Source organism: Lucilia cuprina, chromosome 2 (assembly GCF_022045245.1).
Source record: "Lucilia cuprina isolate Lc7/37 chromosome 2, ASM2204524v1, whole genome shotgun sequence".
NCBI classification, from domain to species: Eukaryota; Metazoa; Arthropoda; class Insecta; order Diptera; family Calliphoridae; genus Lucilia; species Lucilia cuprina.
Genome location: NC_060950.1, coordinates 55,821,501 through 55,841,158, shown reverse-complemented (window position 1 = coordinate 55,841,158; position 19,658 = coordinate 55,821,501). Strand labels below are relative to the sequence as shown.

General features: G+C 31.6%; 1 protein-coding gene across 1 annotated transcript; it reads left to right on the top strand.

The window, feature by feature from the left end:
- The first annotated feature begins 224 nt into the window (after window positions 1-224).
- On the top strand, window positions 225-19,615 carry LOC111686446 (phospholipid-transporting ATPase ABCA3). The gene is made up of 20 exons (XM_046956514.1): window positions 225-588; window positions 669-969; window positions 4,666-4,910; window positions 5,008-5,230; window positions 5,308-5,460; window positions 5,523-5,924; window positions 5,988-6,133; window positions 9,451-9,605; window positions 9,663-9,975; window positions 10,033-10,184; window positions 10,246-10,438; window positions 10,499-10,751; window positions 13,115-13,337; window positions 13,408-13,466; window positions 13,535-13,867; window positions 13,938-14,182; window positions 14,254-14,416; window positions 17,669-18,129; window positions 18,197-18,327; window positions 18,435-19,615. Exons 1-20 carry the CDS (start codon window positions 403-405, stop codon window positions 18,940-18,942), a joined length of 4,845 nt encoding a protein of 1,614 aa, XP_046812470.1. The 5' UTR covers window positions 225-402; the 3' UTR covers window positions 18,943-19,615.
- Window positions 19,616-19,658: the final 43 nt, after the last annotated feature.

Below are 19,658 nucleotides of genomic sequence, written 5' to 3'. Positions count from 1 at the left end.
ATTCGATTCGTAAAAAGTCGACTTTCTGATTTTATTAATAATTAAAATCGGACATAATTCTGTTGTACAGAAGAAAATAAATTCTGAGTTTGTTTTATAAAGTTGCATAAATAATAACGTTTTTATTTTTAACTTTTTTTAAAAGACCAAGTTAAAATTCAGTCGCCGCCGAATTTTTTCGAATTAGCTGCCAACTAAAAATTGAGCATTAGCCGCCGTCAAAAATTTTGGCTCGGCTTGTTTCTCTGCTGGTTATTAAAAAAAACAATTGTATTTTGTACAATATTAAATTCATTGTAAAAATAAGAAGATTAATTTACTATGTTTCATTTTTTTCACAAATAATGTCTATTTATTAAACTTGATTCAAGCGTCTGGACAGTTAAAAAAACGACTTAAAAAATGATGAATACAAAAATATTTCTACTATTTGTTTATAAACAATTGATAGAATTACGTTTCCATTGGAAATCATTGGGTGTAATAATATCTGCTTTGTTTGGCCTTCAGTATCTATTGTTATATTTTATGCATCAGCCAATTAATACATTACAACAGTACTCTGATCCAGAAAGACCTGATACATTGGTACATACATATTTTATATTTCCCTATGGCACTGCAGGAAATTAAGTAAAAAAATTCCAATATGTTTTTTTGTGTTTTAGAACAATGGCTGTTTATTTGACGTGGAAATAGGACATAAACAAACATTCTATGCCCCGGACACGCCCGAAGTTGTGACATTTATGGAACAAATTTGTGGTACTGATTTAAATATACAAACATTCTCGCATCGCGAGACAATGATGAAAACAATTGAAGAATGTAAGGAACGTTGTGAGGGAGTATATTTTGAATTGCCCAATGTCGGTGAAAAGACTCTGAAGTATACTATTTATACAAATCGTATGAAATTGCGAACGGACCAAAGATATGTGACCGATAGTTTGGATACATCATTTAGTCGTAAGTAAATACAAATCTATACATAGTAATATTATTCATCAATGCTAATTAAAATTCTTATTGCGAGTTAATCGAATCATATCCAAAGTTCCATATAGGGCACGTTTTATATGGTAAATAACGTAGGATTTTTGAATCTCATATTCGTAGAATAAAACAAATAAGTACTTTAATAGTTATTGCAAATTCTTTTGTTTTCAATTATTAAACATTCTGTTACAAAAATAATAATTTAAATTGAAATTGTAATTTCATTCAGCTGTTTTAAAGTAATTACTATTAAAACAAGTAAGAGTTCTATATTCGGCTGTGCCGAATCTTATATACTCTTCACTACGGCGTGTTAAAAAACAATCAGTACAAATTTTATTACAAAAACTAAAAAAATACCAATTGCAAAACGGTAAGGTACCAATAAAGTCCCCTGTTATGGGTTCCCACTTAATCTAGACTCTACATACTTAATTTCATGTTTCAAGGTTCAATATTATAGAAAATTCAAAAAGTACCTTTTGTAGAACGAAAAGTACTAAAAAAATCCCCTTTTGTAGGTTCTTACCTAGTCAAGGTCCTACATGCTAAATTTCATGTTTCTAGGTTCAATATTATAAAATTTTCAAAAAATACCTTTTGTAGAACGAAAAAGTACCAAAAAATCTCTTTTTCTAAGTTCTTACCTAGTCAAGGTCCTACATGCCAAATTTCATATTTCTAGGTTCAATAGTATAGAAATATAAAAAAGTACCTTTTGTAGAACGAAGAAGTACCAAAAAGTCCTTTTTATCTGCTCTGGCCTAATCCGGGCTCTACATACTTAATTTTATGTTTCTAAGTTCAATATTAGAGAAAATTCAGAAAGTACCTTTTGTAGAATGAAAAAGTACCAAAAAGTCCCCTTTTATGTGTTCTGACTTAAATCGGGTTCTACATACTTAATTTCATGTTTCTAGGTTTAATATTAGAGAAAATTCAAAAAGTACCTTTTTTTGAACGAAAAAGTACTCAAAAGTCCCCTTTTATGGGTTCTCGCCTAATCCGGGCTCTACAAACTTAATTTCATTTTTGGTACTTTTTCGTTCTACAAAAGGTACTTTTTGAATTTTCTCTAATATTGAACCTAGAAATATGAAGTTAAGTATTTAGAGTCTGAATTAGGTGAGAACCAATAAAAAGGAACTTTGGAACTTTTTCGTTTTTCGAAAGGTACTTTTTGAACCCGCATTAGATATGAACAAATCAATGGGGATTGTTTGGTACTTTTTCGTTCTGCAAAAGGTACTTTTTGAATTTTCTATATTGTACTTTTTGGTACTTTTTGTTTTGTTTTTAAAAAGTACTTTTTGAATTTTTTCTAATATTGAACCTAGAAATATGAAGTTAAGTATTTAGAGTCTGAATTAGATGAGAACCCATAAAAGGGAACTTTTTTGGAACTTTTTCGTTTTTCAAAAGGTACTTTTTGAATCCGCATTAGATATGAACAAATCAATGGGAATTGTTTGGTACTTTTTCGTTCTGCAAAAGGTACTTTTTGAATTTTCTATATTGAACTTTTTGGTACTTTTTGTTTTGTTTTTAAAAAGTACTTTTTGAATTTTTTCTAATATTGAACCTAGAAATATGAAGTTAAGTATGTAGAGTCTGAATAAGGTGAGAACCCATAAAAGGGAACTTTTTGGTATTTTTTCGTTTTTCAAAGAGTAATTTTTAAACCCGGATTAGACATGAACAAATCAATAGGGATTGTTTGGTATTTTTTTGTTCTGCAAAAGGTACTTTTTGAATTTTCTATATATTGAACCTAAAAACATGAAATTAAGTATGTAGAGACGGAATTTGGAAAACGTGATTCCTTTAGACACTGTTCTCAAGATGTGTTCCTTAGATAATATTTTAAAGAAAAGTATATTTATAGAATTTTTTCTAGAAAAGTGTTTTCCTTAGAAAATTTTCATTAGGGAAGAGCTCATTTAGAATATTTTTTTGTAGAAAGTGACTTCTTTATACAATTTTCTATAGAAAAGCGTTATCTTTAAACAATTTTCTATAAAAAATGTGTTCTTTAGACGTTTTTTCTTTAGGAAAGTGATGCATCTTCTTTAAACAATTTTCTATGGAAAAAGTCTTTTTTAAACAATCTTCTTTTGACAATTTTGAAAAGTGATATTAGAAAAGTGACTTCTTTAGACAATTTTCCATAGAAAAGTGTTTTCTTTAGAAAATTTTCTATAAAAATGTGTCTTCTTTAGAAAAAAGTATTTTTTCCTTGATTTTCTATAGAAAAATGTCTTTTTTGACAATTTTCTATAGAAAATGTATTTTTTGACAATATTCTATAGAAAAATATATTTTTATTTAGACAAATGTGTCTTCTTTAGATAATTTTCTATAAATAATTGTCTTCTTATAATAATTTTCTATTGAAAAGTGTCTTCTGTAGAAAACTGTAATTTTTACCTAGTTTTCTACAGAAAAATGTCTCTTTTTGTCAATTTTCTTTTGAAAGATATAGAAAGACGTCTTATTCAGGCATTTTGAATAGAAAAGTGTCTTCTTTAGATAATTTTCTATAAAAAATTGTCTTTTTAAGATAATTTTCTATAAAAAAGTGTTTTCTGTAGAAAACTGTATTTTTTACCTCGTGTTCTATAGAAAAATGTCTTTTTTTGCCAATTTTCTGTAGAAAAATATCTTATTCGAACAATTTTTTTTATAGAAAGATGTCTTATTTAGACATTTTTATAGAAAAGTGTCTTCTTTGGATAATTTTCTATAAATAATTGTCTTCTTAAGATAATTTTCTATTAAAAAGTGTCTTCTGTAAAAAACTGTATTTTTTACCTAGTTTTCTACAGAAAAATGTTTTTTTGTCAATTTTTTTTGGAAAAATTAATTATTCAGACAATATTCTATAGAAAAATGTCTTATTCAGACAATTTCAATAGAAAAGTGTATTCTTTAGATAATTTTCTATAAATAATTATCATCTTAAGATAATTTTCTATAAAAAATTGTCTTCTGTAGAAAACTGTATTTTTATCTAGTTTTCTATAGAAAATGTCTTTTTTGCCAATTTTCTATAGAAAAATAACTTATTCAGGCAATTTTCTATAGAAATATGTCTTATTCAGAAAACTGTATTTTTACCTAGTTTTCTATAGAAAATGTATTTTTTGCCAATTTTCTATAGAACAATAACTTATTAAGACAATTTTCTGTAGAAAAATGTCTTATTCAGACAATTTTCTGTAGAAAAATATCTTATTCAGACAATTTTCTATAGAAAAATGTCTTATTCAGACAATTTTCTATAGAAATATGTCTTATTCAGACAATTTTAATAGAAAAGTGTCTTCTTTAGATAATTTTCTATAGAAATGTGTCTTCAGTAGAACACTGTATTTTTCACCTAGTTTTCTATAGAAAAATTTCTTTTTTTTCCAATTTTCTATACAAAAATAACTTATTCAGACAATTTTCTATAGAAAAATGTCTTATTCAGACAATTTAATAGAAATGTGTCTTCTTTAGATGATTTTCTATAAATAAATGTCTTCTTAAGATAATTTTCTATAGAAAAATGTCTACTTTAGACAATTTTCTATATTTTCTTTAGTCAATTTTCTACATTTAACTTTCTTCTTTAGACGTTTTAATTTACTTTACAATTCCTTTACTATTCTCTTTTAATCTCAGAATCAAGAGATTTTAAGGACTTTATACGACTACAACATTCCATTGACATGAACTATATAGAAGAAATAACAAATATATCACCAGATATAACAGTTGAAATTGGAGCAATGCCTTTTATGCGTGGCGGTTATTTTCAAAATGAATCTGGCATACAATTTGGTATAATCTTTCCCATATTCTTTTTTATATTGCTAGAGATTACCTTTCTAGTGCCATTGGTGGAAGAGAAACAAGATGGTTTAAAGGTAAGTTAAGATTATTACTTTCTTATTTTCAATGGGGATGTGTTTTTTTCTTTTAAATTCAAGGTTTGGTATAATTGTCTGTGTTGTTTATTTTTAGGAATTTCTTGTTATAGCTTCACCTTTGTCATATCTTAATGGCGTATCATTCTATATTGTACGTTTAATTATGTATTTGATATATGCTATAGCTGTTTTAATTGTGGCAAGTGTTTATAATGCTTTAGGCATTATACCAGCAGTTTATGCATTCATCTTAATATTGCTCTTTATATTGGCCTCTATGTCGTATACATATTTAATATCAGTATTTTTTAATTCGGGTTAGTAAAATATTGTTAATAAAACTTTTTGGTCTATTTGTTATTTAAAAATCTTTATGTTTTTGTTTTATCTTTAGTGTTTTATGCCAAAAATTGTGGTTTCCTATTAATATTACCATCGTTTATATTCGCTTACATAGAGGGCTCTATACAAAAAGTATTTGTATACATTTTCAGTCCAAATGCTTTTATCTATGCTTGGAATAGTTTTCAAATATTTGGCAATAAGTGTAAGTTGCTTTTATATCAAATTATTTATAATAAAATTGTGTAATTATTTTATTATTTTCAGATGAAAAGTTTGAATTTTTGAATTTATTTGAACATTTGACGGAGAGTTTAACATTTAGCATTTTTCATATATATTGCATACTATTCTTTCAATGTATAGTATATTCTTTACTATATTTATATCTTTCCTATATACTACCGGGACCTGGTGGTATAAAACAACCATATTTATTTTTCTTAAAGCCAGAATTTTGGCAAAAGCAAACGACTAATGAAACAGCTTGTATTAATGATAATACAGCAGATGCTATTATAATACAAGATTTGGAAAAACAATTTAAAACTTCTGGACGTAACATCTTAATAGCAGATCGTTTAAATATGGTAATTAAAAATAGACAAATTACTGTTCTACTGGGACATAATGGAGCTGGTAAAACAACTACAATAAATATGATAATGGGTAAGTTTAGTTGGTATAAACTTAATGATTACGATTTATCATCTATATATGTTTTTCCTTTAGGTATGATACCTAAAGATAATGGTAAAATTGTGGTCTGCAGTGAACGTGATGCTACTTGTTATAGACATTTAATTGGTTATTGTCCACAGCACAGTATTTACATGCAATATATGACGTGTAAACAACATTTGGTATTTTTTGCTAAGGTAAATCATAAGAATTCAATTGAAATGTATTTTCTTTTAAGAATTTTCTCTGAGAAAGTGATTTCTTTCAAATTTCTATATAAAGAAAGTTACCCTTCGCCAAGGGTAACTATCTTGTCGTGATGCGAGGGCTTAAGTACACATCGTGACTATAGCTTACTATGACTAATGCTTCGGTATCCAGCCACAGGAAGTTATGGTTTCAAAGTAGTGTATAACTAAAGGTTACTCATCTTGTCAAGATAGTGAGTGTGGTATCTTTCAATCGTACTTCCTTCTATCATGACATATATGATACACTATGTTATTCGATTTGGCTCTTTGAGCAGTAAAGACTTTACCGTTAGACATAGTGTTATATATGTACTTTTAAGGTCAAGGTGAGTGGTAGCAGTGCCGAGGGTCTGGATGGCTAGTAATAGATAGCAGCTCAGTGTCATGGAAAAGCGCGGTTGTAACATAGTTGCCTAGTCCACGTATGCCATCACTGCGTGGATTGTCCTTCTCTACGTGCAAGTATGATTCAAAATAGAGGAACTATTAAAAAAACAAACAAGGATGAGAGTAGCGACATGACGGAAGGTGTGGTCAACCTGTTAGGGAGAGAAAATACGGACGTCACGGTCAACGAGGGAGACCGTGGGGGGTTGGGATGACATGACCTTCATGCCAGAATAGTTGAACATGAAGGTCTTTTACTGACCGACTTAGACATGGAGTGTCTACTGGAGGTGCCAAGTGACAACTTTGTTGATACTGGTGCCACACAGAATCTGTGGAATTTATCTCTGACGATGAGCTCGTTGATAGTCAGACTTTTAAGATAACATCACCTGATAAAGAGGCCAAGGGGATTCAAAGGGGACATTTGGGAGAAGACCGTTCACAGGTCGTTCGGCTAGTAGCCGTAAGAAGCCAAGAGCTCCTCCACGAGATATTATTGATACAACAAAGTAGGAGAAGGCTAGGAAGGTCTCTCGCCTTTCTGTCTATGATGCCAAAGGCTGATTCTTTAAAGCTTTCGTCTAGGGAGAGGCTCCTGCTCATAGGGCACCAACAAAGCGTTGCTAAATTCAAGAGAATATACGGCCCCGTTGGTGACGTTCTGGGTTTGTCCACTCCCTGGAGACAACAGGTGGATGCTGTCATCAACCCGGTTAACACCCAATAGAGTGCGGGGTCGATAGCATCATCAACCTGCAGTCTGCCAAAAGGCAAAGAGAGTGGTGTGCGCTCATGTCTTCGGAGCGCGCTGCGGAGGTCAAAGGTCTACCACCAAAAAGCCCTAGCAAAGTGGACACGGCAGCAGGAAAGGTAAAGAGGACTGGTAAACTTCCAGCCCGCTTTCCTACTGACCTCTGCAAGAATGTCATTTAGGGAAAGGGCTTCGGTAGTGAACGACCCTCCAAACCATTGGTGTCAAAGTCACGAACCACAACGAAGGAGTCCACCTTTTAGAGATCTTAGGAAAACAAACTGGGGAACCGTAAATGATAGGGTAGAGTCTGGGTTAGCACAACGGGCCTTGTGCGATTTGTTGCCCACTGATTTAGAGGGGGAACGAGTTCACAGAACTACAAAAGAAAAGCTATGAGCTATCTTGTCCGGTCCAAGGAACTAAGAACTCAAAGGTCTAAGGGCCAAGATTATAGGTCAATCTATTGACTGGAACAACTATAAAATGTGTTTCAATAACTATAAAGCTGATCTCAAAAGGGCTAAAAGGATTTCATGGTCCCAATACTGTGAATCCATTGATAATGTCAAGGAGTTATCAAGATTCAGTCTTGCAACTAAAGATGTGGTTGACTTCCAATGGGAGTTTGAGTTTGTGGCGTGCACGCATGAGGTGGTATGTTGTGTTGAGCACGGCTTAAAGAATAGCTATTATATTCTGGCTGCGTTTTCGGATATTGAGGGAGCCTTTCGCTACTAGCGATTAACTGTATCCCAAGGCTATTCGAATCTAAGGGTAGGAAGATAGTTGCCAATGCGGACGATGTGGTGATACTGGTCAAAGGAAAATTTCTATCCACGATCAGTGACATCATGGAGACTGCACTTGGTGAATTTTCGTTATGGGCGAGGGATAAGGGATTGGGTATTAATCCTTTTAAAAGTGGACTGCTACTATTTACCATAAGGTATAAGGTGGACAATTTCAGATTGCCAAAGTTAGATGACGTCGAATTAGGTCTATCTAGAGATTATGATAAAATTTCCAACTTGGGATGATTGGCTTTTATTCGATAGACTGTTTGGTGGGTGTGCAGTTTTCACTGAGGGGTCCAAGATGGATGCCGGGTGCCGGTGTATATATCACTGATATCAACATAAAACGATCTTTCAGACTCCTTGACAAATGTAGTGTCTTCCAAGCAGAGATTCTACCGATAAGGAAGGCGACGGAATTGATACGAAATCATATCGATCTGGGTCGGTTGTGACGATTTATGTTCCTCTTTAACAATTTTCTTTCAGTCTTGTTTTGTTATATTTTTTCCTGGTTTCTCTGTTTTGAATCTTCCCTTCTTGTAGGGAATCACTATGGACCTTATGGTCTTCGAGTGGATATATACCCTTTTTCGGTGTATAATCCTTCTTGACCTAACCTAGGGTTTTCTTCAGATAATTTTTTATAGAAAAGTGCCTTCTTTGGACAATTTTCTATTGAAAAGCGTCCAAAAAAACCTTTCTTTATAGAAAACTGTTTTCTATAGAAAAATGTTTTCTTTAGACAATTTTCTATAGAAAAGTGTCTTTTTACACAATTTTAGAGAAGTGTTTTCCTTTAAGAATTGTCTATAGAAAAGTGTCATCTTTGGACAATTTTCTATAGAAAAGTGTCTTCTTTGGACAATTTTTTATAGAAAAGTGTCTTCTTTGGACAATTTTCTATAAAAAAGTGTCTTCTTTAGACAGTTTTATATAGAAAAGTGTCTTCTTTAGACAGTTTTCTATAGAAGAGTGTCTTCTTTAGACAATTTTCTACAGAGAAGTGTTTTTTTTAACAAAATTCTATAGAAAATTGTCTTCTTTGCACTATTTTGTATAAAAAAGACATTATTCTATAGAAAAGTGTAATTTTTAGACAATATTCTATTGAAAGATGTTTTCTTTACATATTTTTCTAAAGAAAAGTGTTCTTTTAGACTATTTTCAAAAGAAACGAGCCCTTTTTAAAAATTCTTGTATAGAAAAGCGTTCTCTTTAGATAACTTTTCATAAAATTTTCTATTGAAAAATATTTTCTTTAGAATTTTTCCACCATTGTTTATTTTAAAGTGAAATTATATTTTTTATATTTTTGTCTTTAGTTAAGAGGCTTGACGCATCAGGAAGCCAATACTTTGGCCAATAAGTTATTGCAACAATTAAATTTAAGCGATAAAGCCAATGAATATGGTAAAAATCTATCGGGTGGTATGAAACGACGCTTATCTTTGGGTATAGCCATAGCAGGAGAAACAAAGTGAGTGTTAAATAATTTATTTAATATTTTAAATTGACATCTTATTCTTTAATATAGAATTGTAATTTTGGATGAACCTTCCTCTGGCTTAGACATTGAATCACGACGTGAATTATGGGATATACTATTGGAATTGCGTAAAACAAAGGCCATATTGATTACCACACATCACATGGAAGAAGCTGAAGTATTAGGCGATACCATAAGTATACTATCGAATGGACGTTTACAATTGACCGGTTCACCTTTAGAATTAAAACATAAAATTGGTAGTGGTTACATACTTAAGCTATGTACTAATTCCAGTCAATTTAATATAGAAGAATGTTTAGAGTTGATAAGAGAGCATATACCCTTAGCAAGAGTTATGGTAAGTTGGATAGATTTAAAAAAAATATAAACAATTATTAAAAAAACTATTTTTTAGAATGTTGTGCCACCAACTGTTAACATAAGTTTGCCCTATGACTATAGAGAAAATTATTCAAAAATTTTGGCCATCTTGGAAAGACAACATATACAATTAGGTATTAATACAATCTCTATTACCGACACCACTTTGGAAGATGTATTTTTAAAGTAAGTTGTAAGAAAATAGCAATAATTATTTATAGATTTAATAATATATTACGGGTTTTAGTTCTGTACCGAAAGTGGAACCACCACATGATGAAATCGATGGTGCTGTTAATTGTCATACTGATGCCAGCATAAGAGTGCCGTATCAACGTTTAGATGAATTAAAAAATATTGACGTTTATCAACAACTTCTGGCTATAGCTTATAAAAAACTTTTATTTATGAAAAATGAATGGTTTTTGTCAATATTTTTGGTAAATAATTTATGTTAATTTACATATTATGTTGTTATATTATAGAATTTTCTTTTTTAGATTTCTATGCCATTTATTATGACTACAATTGCTATTATGACCATACATTTCTCGACTATTATGACACTTGGCAATGGACTTCAATTAACATTGAATCATTATAAGAATGGCATTATTTACATGAATATACCCGATGACTCTTCGGCAAATGTTTTGCGTTTTTCACAAATTGTAAAACAACAAATTGAAAGTTATCCCGGTTTTAAAGTTGAAAAGTTATCGCTGGATTCCAATTCTACAGACATCGAAGAAGGTAAGTAAATATAAAGGGTATAACAATATATATGTAATTTATCGGGCTAGGTTTATAAATACAAATTTATTGAATTTTTTCCGGATAAATAGCATCTAAAGTCTAGGTAAGCAATATACGCTTTTAGGTTAAGGGCTTTTATTTGCACTTTTAAGTTTTTTACAAATATTTTTATGTTTAATTTATAAACATTAGGGTTTAGACAGACAGACACATATAATGGTTTTATTCAAAACTACCTTGTAACGCTCGCAATGCACCTCTAGCATATGGAATGTCTTGGTCTATAGGTAAGTATGCACAGGTAAGTTTTATTATAAAACATGTAGGAAAGTATAGTCGGGCATGGCCGACCATATAATACCCTACACCATGAGTATATTTTTAAAATTTTTACTTTTTACAAAGAAATTTTTATGTTGAATATTTTTCCAAAATATTTAAGCAATTTATTGATAAAAAACTAATATTTCTAAATGAGGCTTTATATAGGTCAAATTGGGCCGATCCTCGGTAAATTTGAGAAAAGGATATATTTTTAAATAACAGTTAGTTTTGTTGAGTTTCATTGCGATACAAATGGTTACAAGTCAATTTTAGACGTTTAAGACATTTTTTGAAGGGGGGTTTGTATGGGGGCTAGGGTCAAATAAGGGCCGATCCTTACGAAAATCTGCAGTGTCATTTATACTTATGTAAAACTTATTTATGCCAATTTTTAGAGAGATAATAAAATATTTGACGTAATTATGGCATAAAAAGTTCAAATCGGGAGGGCTAGGTGAAATAATGGACCGATTTCAACCATTTTCAATAGGCTTCGTCCCTGTGCCAAAAAACATGCTTGGTATAAATTTCATCAAATTATCTTGAAAATTGCGGCCTGTACCTTGCGCACAAGGTTTACATGGACAGCCAGCCAGCCGGACAGACGGACGGACGGACATGTCTTAATCGACTCAGAAAATGATTCTGAATCGATCGGTATACTTTAAGGTGGGTATTGGACCAATATTTTTGTATGTTACAAACATCAGCACAAACGTATAATACACTCCCCACTATAGTGGTGTAGGGTATAAAAAGGCACTTCAACTTCCATACTTTATATGCACATATTAAAAATCTTCCTAAAAGACTAGTTGATGTTGATTACTGTATATATTCCAAAACTATCTTTTAACAAAACTTTCAGTATCTTATATCTACGGAGTCTTTAATTTTCATAAAATATTAAGTTTTTCTTCATCCGGATTTATTATTTTATTGTTTTTGTTGATTGTGATCTCTCACTTATAACTTAAGTTTAATTGGCCAATAACACTAAGGGCGAGTTTTTCTGATAAAGATAATCTTCGTGTTTTTCAGTTATCAGTAAAGTTACATATTATCTTAGTTTAACTGAGTGTAATTGGCCAATTAAACTCAAGTTATAAGTGAGAAAACACAATTAACAAAAACAATAAAACAATAATTTTGGAACAAAAACTTAATTTTTTAAGTAAATTGCAATTTTCTAATTTGTTTTATTTATTATTGTTTTAAATGTTTATTTAACATTTTTCCAAAATTTTCCATTTTACAAAAGTATTGTTTACAAAAAAACAGCTGTTCATTGTTTATGTTTTTGAGTGAATAGTTGGCAATACTAACAAAATTAACTGAGCTTAAATCTAAAACTGAAAAGCACAATCATCGGTTAAAGTCCGCCTAAATTTGTTCCGAGTTTAATCTAACAGCAAGTTAAGCCTAGTTTAACTGAGAAGTAAGAAACCCGCCCTAAGACGTAAAACAAAAGCAGTTCAGACAAAACAGAGATTTGGATGAAGTAATAGATTTGGATGTCTATAGATCTCGAATAGATGGCACCATCTTCAACAACAAAGGTCGAAAAGACGCACTTTACTCTTTTGATTACAAAGCCAATGATACCGCACTCAGTAATAACCTGTTCAGGTTGCACAACATCTTGACCTTGATCGCAATAAATTTAAATATTTTATTCTTAATTAATATTGTTATGGTGAAATGATATTATATCTATAATGCTTAAGTAAATAAAAGCCGTAATACACGATTGGCAGATCTTACAACGTTGTCAGTAAAATGTTCAGAAAATATCTAATAATTGTCTGAACTTAAAAATTTTTCTTTTGCAACGTATTATTAGACATTTTCTGCACATTTTACTGCCAACGTTGTAAGATCTAACAACCGTGTATACATAGCATAAGTAACTTCTGTCCTTAAACATTAACCTGATTATAAAGTATTATCTTCTTCCTTCCCTATAACTGTTTAATATTGATTTTTCCAAATTATAACGATCAATTGTTTTCTCTTCTTTTACATTTTCTTTTCAGAACTAATTGAAATTATGAAAAATGACTTTTATAATTTCCAACAAAATGTTTTGGGTACTCTGCAAATCTCTGGGGAGAATCGACCAACGGTTAACATACTGTATTCCGAAAATATGATGCATAGTTCAGCAATTTTGGCCAATTTAATTGATAATGCTATTTATATGTGGACAGCAAATACTAAAGAACGTTTATTGGAAACTATATATGCACCATTAGCAGTGTAAGTAGTAATAACAACAATTAACAAATAATAAAAAAATTAAAAATAATAATATTATTACCAATAAAAGGCGTGACGATTCGGCGGGTTCATTAAATTTAATATATTTTGCCACTCTTATACCTTTTGGTAAATATAACAAGAATATTAAGAAAATTTCTGTTAATGAACACTAACATGTTTTTTTCTTTTTATAGGCATGTTTATGTTGATGTTTTACTTTGCTATGCTGCCATTCAAGGAAAATCGCAGTGGTTTTAAACGTTTACAAACTATGTCTCCCTGTATTTATTGGGGCAGTATATTATTATGTGATATATTGTTATTACTATTAATATGTTTAGCTTTTAATGGCTATCAAACAGCTATAATGCCCAAAGAATTATATGATTTAACAGATATCAGTAATGTAACAATATCCATATTCTTTTATGGTTTAACATATTTGCCCATTATCTATTGTTTTGCCAATATGGTGACAACACTATCAGCATTATCTAGCTGTTTGGTGGTACTATTCTATATATCATGTAAGTTAAAATGTCTACCTCAATAACCATCGTTATCAGTTTATAACATTTCGCAACACTTTCCTTGCAGTTATACCACCATTTATAGTCTCCTTTTCACTGGCTGATATGATGAAATTTAAAAACTATATAACATTTTTACGTTTATTACCCGATTTCAATTTATGCCAACAGTTGCGTATAATTAATGAACGTTTTGTTAATAATCATGCTGATCATTTACCCGATCATATACGTCAAGAATTGAATAGTAAACAAGTTTTAAATTTGTACACTTTTTATATGTATGTCATTCTGGTATTTCCTACCATAATGGTGAGTTTGTTTGGTTGAATCTCATAGTTATAAATGTTTTTTTTTTAATCTTTAATAATTTAAATTTTCAGTTTATATTTCTTTATGTTGTGGAGAATAAAAAACGTCGTCAATTATTTAGAAATTCTTTAAAGTTATGTAAATCAAATGGAAAATCTGAACAATGTCCCATTAGTAATGAAGAGGATAGATTTATACAAGAAGAAAAATCTAGTGTGGAAAAAATTATTAAAGGTAAATAAATAAAAAACACAAAAGTTTTTCATTAAAAGTATAAACATACACATACATATCAAGAGTATAAATTCACTATAGTCCAGACTATAGACTGTTCTATAGTCCAGACTATAGACTGTTCTATAGTCCAGACTATAGACTGTTCTATAGTCCAGACTATAGACTGTTCTATAGTCCAGACTATAGACTGTTCTATAGTCCAGACTATAGACTGTTCTATAGTCCAGACTATAGACTGTTCTATAGTCCAGACTATAGACTGTTCTATAGTCCAGACTATAGACTGTTCTATAGTCCAGACTATAGACTGTTCTATAGTCCAGACTATAGACTGTTCTATAGTCCAGACTATAGACTGTTCTATAGTCCAGACTATAGACTGTTCTATAGTCCAGACTATAGACTGTTCTATAGTCCAGACTATAGACTGTTCTATAGTCCAGACTATAGACTGTTCTATAGTCCAGACTATAGACTGTTCTATAGTCCAGACTATAGACTGTTCTATAGTCCAGACTATAGACTGTTCTATAGTCCAGACTATAGACTGTTCTATAGTCCAGACTATAGACTGTTCTATAGTCCAGACTATAGACTGTTCTATAGTTCAGACTATAGACTGTCCTATAGTCTGGGCTATAGACTGTTCTATAGTCCAGATTATAGACTGTTCTATAGTCCGGAATATTGACTGTACAATAGTCCAGACTGTAGATTGAACTATAGTCCAAATATTAGACTGTTCTATAGTCCAGAATATAGACTGTTCTATAGCCCACACTATAGACTGTTCTATAGTCCAGACTATAGACTGTTCTATAGTCCAGACTATAGACTGTTCTATAGTCCAGACTATAGACTGTTCTATAGTCCAGACTATAGACTGTTCTATAGTCCAGACTATAGACTGTTCTATAGTCCAGACTATAGACTGTTCTATAGTCCAGATTATAGACTGTTCTATAGTCTGGAATATTGACTGTACAATAATCCAGACTATAGATTAAACTATAGTCCAGAATATAGACTGTTCTATAGTCTAGACTATAGACTGTTCTATAGTCTAGACTATAGACTGTTCTATAGTCCAGACTATAGACTGTTCTATAGTCCAGACTATAGACTGTTCTATAGTCCAGACTATAGACTGTTCTATAGTCCAGACTATAGACTGTTCTATAGTTCAGACTAAAGACTGTTCTATAGTCCAGACTATAGACTGTTCTATAGTCTAGACTATAGACTGTTTTATAGGCCAGAATATAGACTGTTCTATAGTCCAGACTATAGACTGTTCTATAGTCCAGACTATAGACTGTTCTATAGTCCAGACTATATACTGTTCTATAGTCCAGACAATAGACTGTTCTATAGTCCAGACTATAAACTGTTCTATAGTCCAGACTATAGACTGTTCTATAGTCCAGACTATAGACTGTTCTAAGGTCCAGACTATAGACTGTTCTATAGTCCAGACTATGGACTGTTCTATAGTCCAGACTATAGACTGTTCTATAGTCCAGACTATAGACTGTTCTATAGTCCAGACTATAGACTGTTCTATAGTCCAGACTATAGACTGTTCTATAGTCCAGACTATAGACTGTTCTATAGTCCAGACTATAGACTGTTCTATAGTCCAGACTATAGACTGTTCTATAGTCCAGACTATAGACTGTTCTATAGTCCACACTATAGACTGTTCTATAGCCCACACTATAGACTGTTCTATAGTCCAGACTATAGACTGTTCTATAGTCCAGACTATAGACTGTTCTATAGTCCAGACTATAGACTGTTCTATAGTCCAGACTATAGACTGTTCTATAGTCCAGACTATAGACTGTTCTATAGTCCAGACTATAGACTGTTCTATAGACCAGACTATATACTGTTCTATAGTCCAGACTATAGACTGTCCTATAGTCTGGGCTATAGACTGTTCTATAGTCCAGATTATAGACTGTTCTATAGTCCAGAATATAGACTGTTCTATAGCCCACACTATAGACTGTTCTATAGTCCAGACTATAGACTGTTCTATAGTCCAGACTATAGACTGTTCTATAGTCCAGACTATAGACTGTTCTATAGTCCAGACTATAGACTGTTCTATAGTCCAGACTATAGACTGTTCTATAGTCCAGACTATAGACTGTTGTATAGTCCAGACTATAGACTGTTCTATAGTCCAGACTATAGACTGTTCTATAGTCCAGACTATAGACTGTTCTATAGTCCAGACTATAGACTGTTCTATAGTCCAGACTATAGACTGTTCTATAGTCCAGACTATAGGCTGTTCTATAGTCCAGACTATAGACTGTTCTATAGTCCAGACTATAGACTGTTCTATAGTCCAGACTATAGACTGTTCTATAGTCCAGACTATAGACTGTTCTATAGTCCAGACTATAGACTGTTCTATAGTCCAGACTATAGACTGTTCTATAGTCCAGACTATAGACTGTTCTATAGTCCAGACTATAGACTGTTCTATAGTCCAGACTATAGACTGTTCTATAGTCCAGACTATAGACTGTTCTATAGACCAGACTATAGACTGTTCTATAGTCCAGACTATAGACTGTTCTATAGTCCAGACTATAGACTGTTCTATAGTCCAGACTATAGACTGTTCTATAGTCCAGACTATAGACTGTTCTATAGTCCAGACTATAGACTGTTCTATAGTCCAGACTATAGACTGTTCTATAGTCCAGACTATAGACTGTTCTATAGTCCAGATTATAGACTGTTCAATAGTCCAGACTATAGATTGAACTATAGTCCAGAATATAGACTGTTCTATAGTCTAGACTATAGACTGTTCTATAGTCCAGACTATAGACTGTTCTATAGTCCAGACTATAGACTGTTCTATAGTCCAGACTATAGACTGTTCTATAGTCCAGACTATAGACTGTTCTATAGTCCAGACTATAGACTGTTCTATAGTCCAGACTATAGACTGTTCTATAGTTCAGACTATAGACTGTTCTATAGTCCAGACTATAGACTGTTCTATAGTTCAGACTATAGACTGTTCTATAGTCCAGACTATAGACTGTTCTATAGTCCAGACTATAGACTGTTCTATAGTCCAGACTATATACTGTTCTATAGTCTAGACTATAGACTGTTCTATAGGCCAGAATATAGATATATTTGAAAACTTCTTATTGGACAAAAACATTTTTAATTTTTTTCTTTTTTGGAAATAAAAAAATATCAAATTTTAATTTCCAGATAATGGTGAAAATGAATTCCCACTCATCGTACACAATCTTCACAAACAATTCCAACGTAAGATTGCTGTGTATGATTTAAATTTTGTCGTACGCAAAAAGGAATGTTTCGGTTTGTTGGGCGTTAATGGTGCCGGTAAAACGACAACATTCGAAATGATTGCTGCTAATCAAACCCTTAGCAAGGGTACCATCAAAATCGATGGTATAGACTTGTTGATCAACGAACCAGAGTACCGTTATCGTTTTGGCTATTGTCCACAGAATGATTGTCTAAATGATTTTATGACGGCATATCAAACGTTACGTTATATGGCTTTATTGCGTGGCATACCATTTAAAGAAGTAAACGATGAAGTAATGTATTGGCTGGATAAATTGGATTTGAGTAAATATAAAAATGTACAGGTTAAACATTATTCGGGTGGTACGAAACGTAAATTACAAACAGCAGCTGCTATGGTAAGATTTTGTGTAGAGATTCTTGGATAGGACTTCTGTTGAAAGTTGATTTTTTCCTTGTATTTAGATTGGCAGTCCTTCGTTGGTGTTGTTAGATGAACCCACCACAGGTGTAGATCCCATATCAAGACGTTTTCTGTGGCAATCAATGCAAGATTTTCAAAAACGTGACAAAACTTTAGTACTTACATCACATAGGTGAGTTGTAGCTTATTAAAAAAAAATATTTTTTCTTATATAAAATAAAAATGTTTGAAAAGATGTTTTTATATATAAAACTATATTTAATAATTATTCTTTTTCAGCATGGATGAATGTGAACATTTATGCAATCGCCTAGCTATCATGGCTGAGGGACAATTCAAATGTTTGGGTTATGTTCCTGAACTTAAACAGCTTTATGGTTCTGGCTTTACCATTAGTATTAAGTTACATAGTTGCGAGGCAACGCCAGATGATGTTGACTATGTAACCAAAAAATTACAACATTTTTTTAGCCATTCTAAATTACGTGAAAATCATGCTGGTATTTTAACCTATTTCATAAAATCATTCGATATCATACAATGGTCAGAGGTATTTTCAAAATGTGAAACATTCCTTAATTCTACACAAGGTGTAGTCGAAGAGTATTCGGTAAATGAAACGACTTTGGAAGATATTTTCCTAAAATACGATACGAAAAATAAAAGACAAAATAGTAGTGATAGCTGCAGTAGTAATAGTGAACGTGTCTCATCGAATCGAAACGGTATTGGTGGTGGTGTTGGTGGCAATGGTGTTGATAATATGCGATATATCGAAGAAGTTTAGGGCCCCTATTATGGTTTACAACTCAACTCTTCTTTAGTTGAAATTTTGCTATTTGCTATTATCGATAACAACTTAAAATTTAAGGTTGAAATTTATTACAACTTTCTTGCAAAATATTGCAACTTATCAAAATCAGTTGTACCAAATTACAACTCGAAAAAAACAACTCAATTGTTTTATTTGTTTATTTTATAAACAGATGTTCAATAGTTATTTACGAAAAACACAATTTAATAATTTTTTTTTCATTTTGTGACAAAAACACGTTACACTTTAGGTTGGCAACATCAACATAATTACAACTACAAAAAATGTTAAGTTGTTTCAGTTTCAACTCAACTGGGTTGAGTTGTAAACCATAATAGGGGCATAGGTATTATTGGCTAGTGTCCGAAAGACACAAACAGTTGGCTTCTGAAATAATTTTGTTAATCTTATGTACAGATAATTAATGAAATTCAGAAGAGTTGCGAATGTTTTCAATCTAAAGGACTTGTTAGTCGAAAGAAATGCAATTCAAAAATAATTGGCATTATGCATGTTTCCGAATGAAACATATTCTCTTTAGGTCGATATTGACTGTTCTATAGTGTAGTTTAGAGACACTGTCCATAGTCCAGACTATAGACTGTTCTATAGTCCAGACTATAGACTGTTCTATAGTCCAGACTATAGACTGTTCTATAGTCCAGACTATAGACTGTTCTATAGTCCAG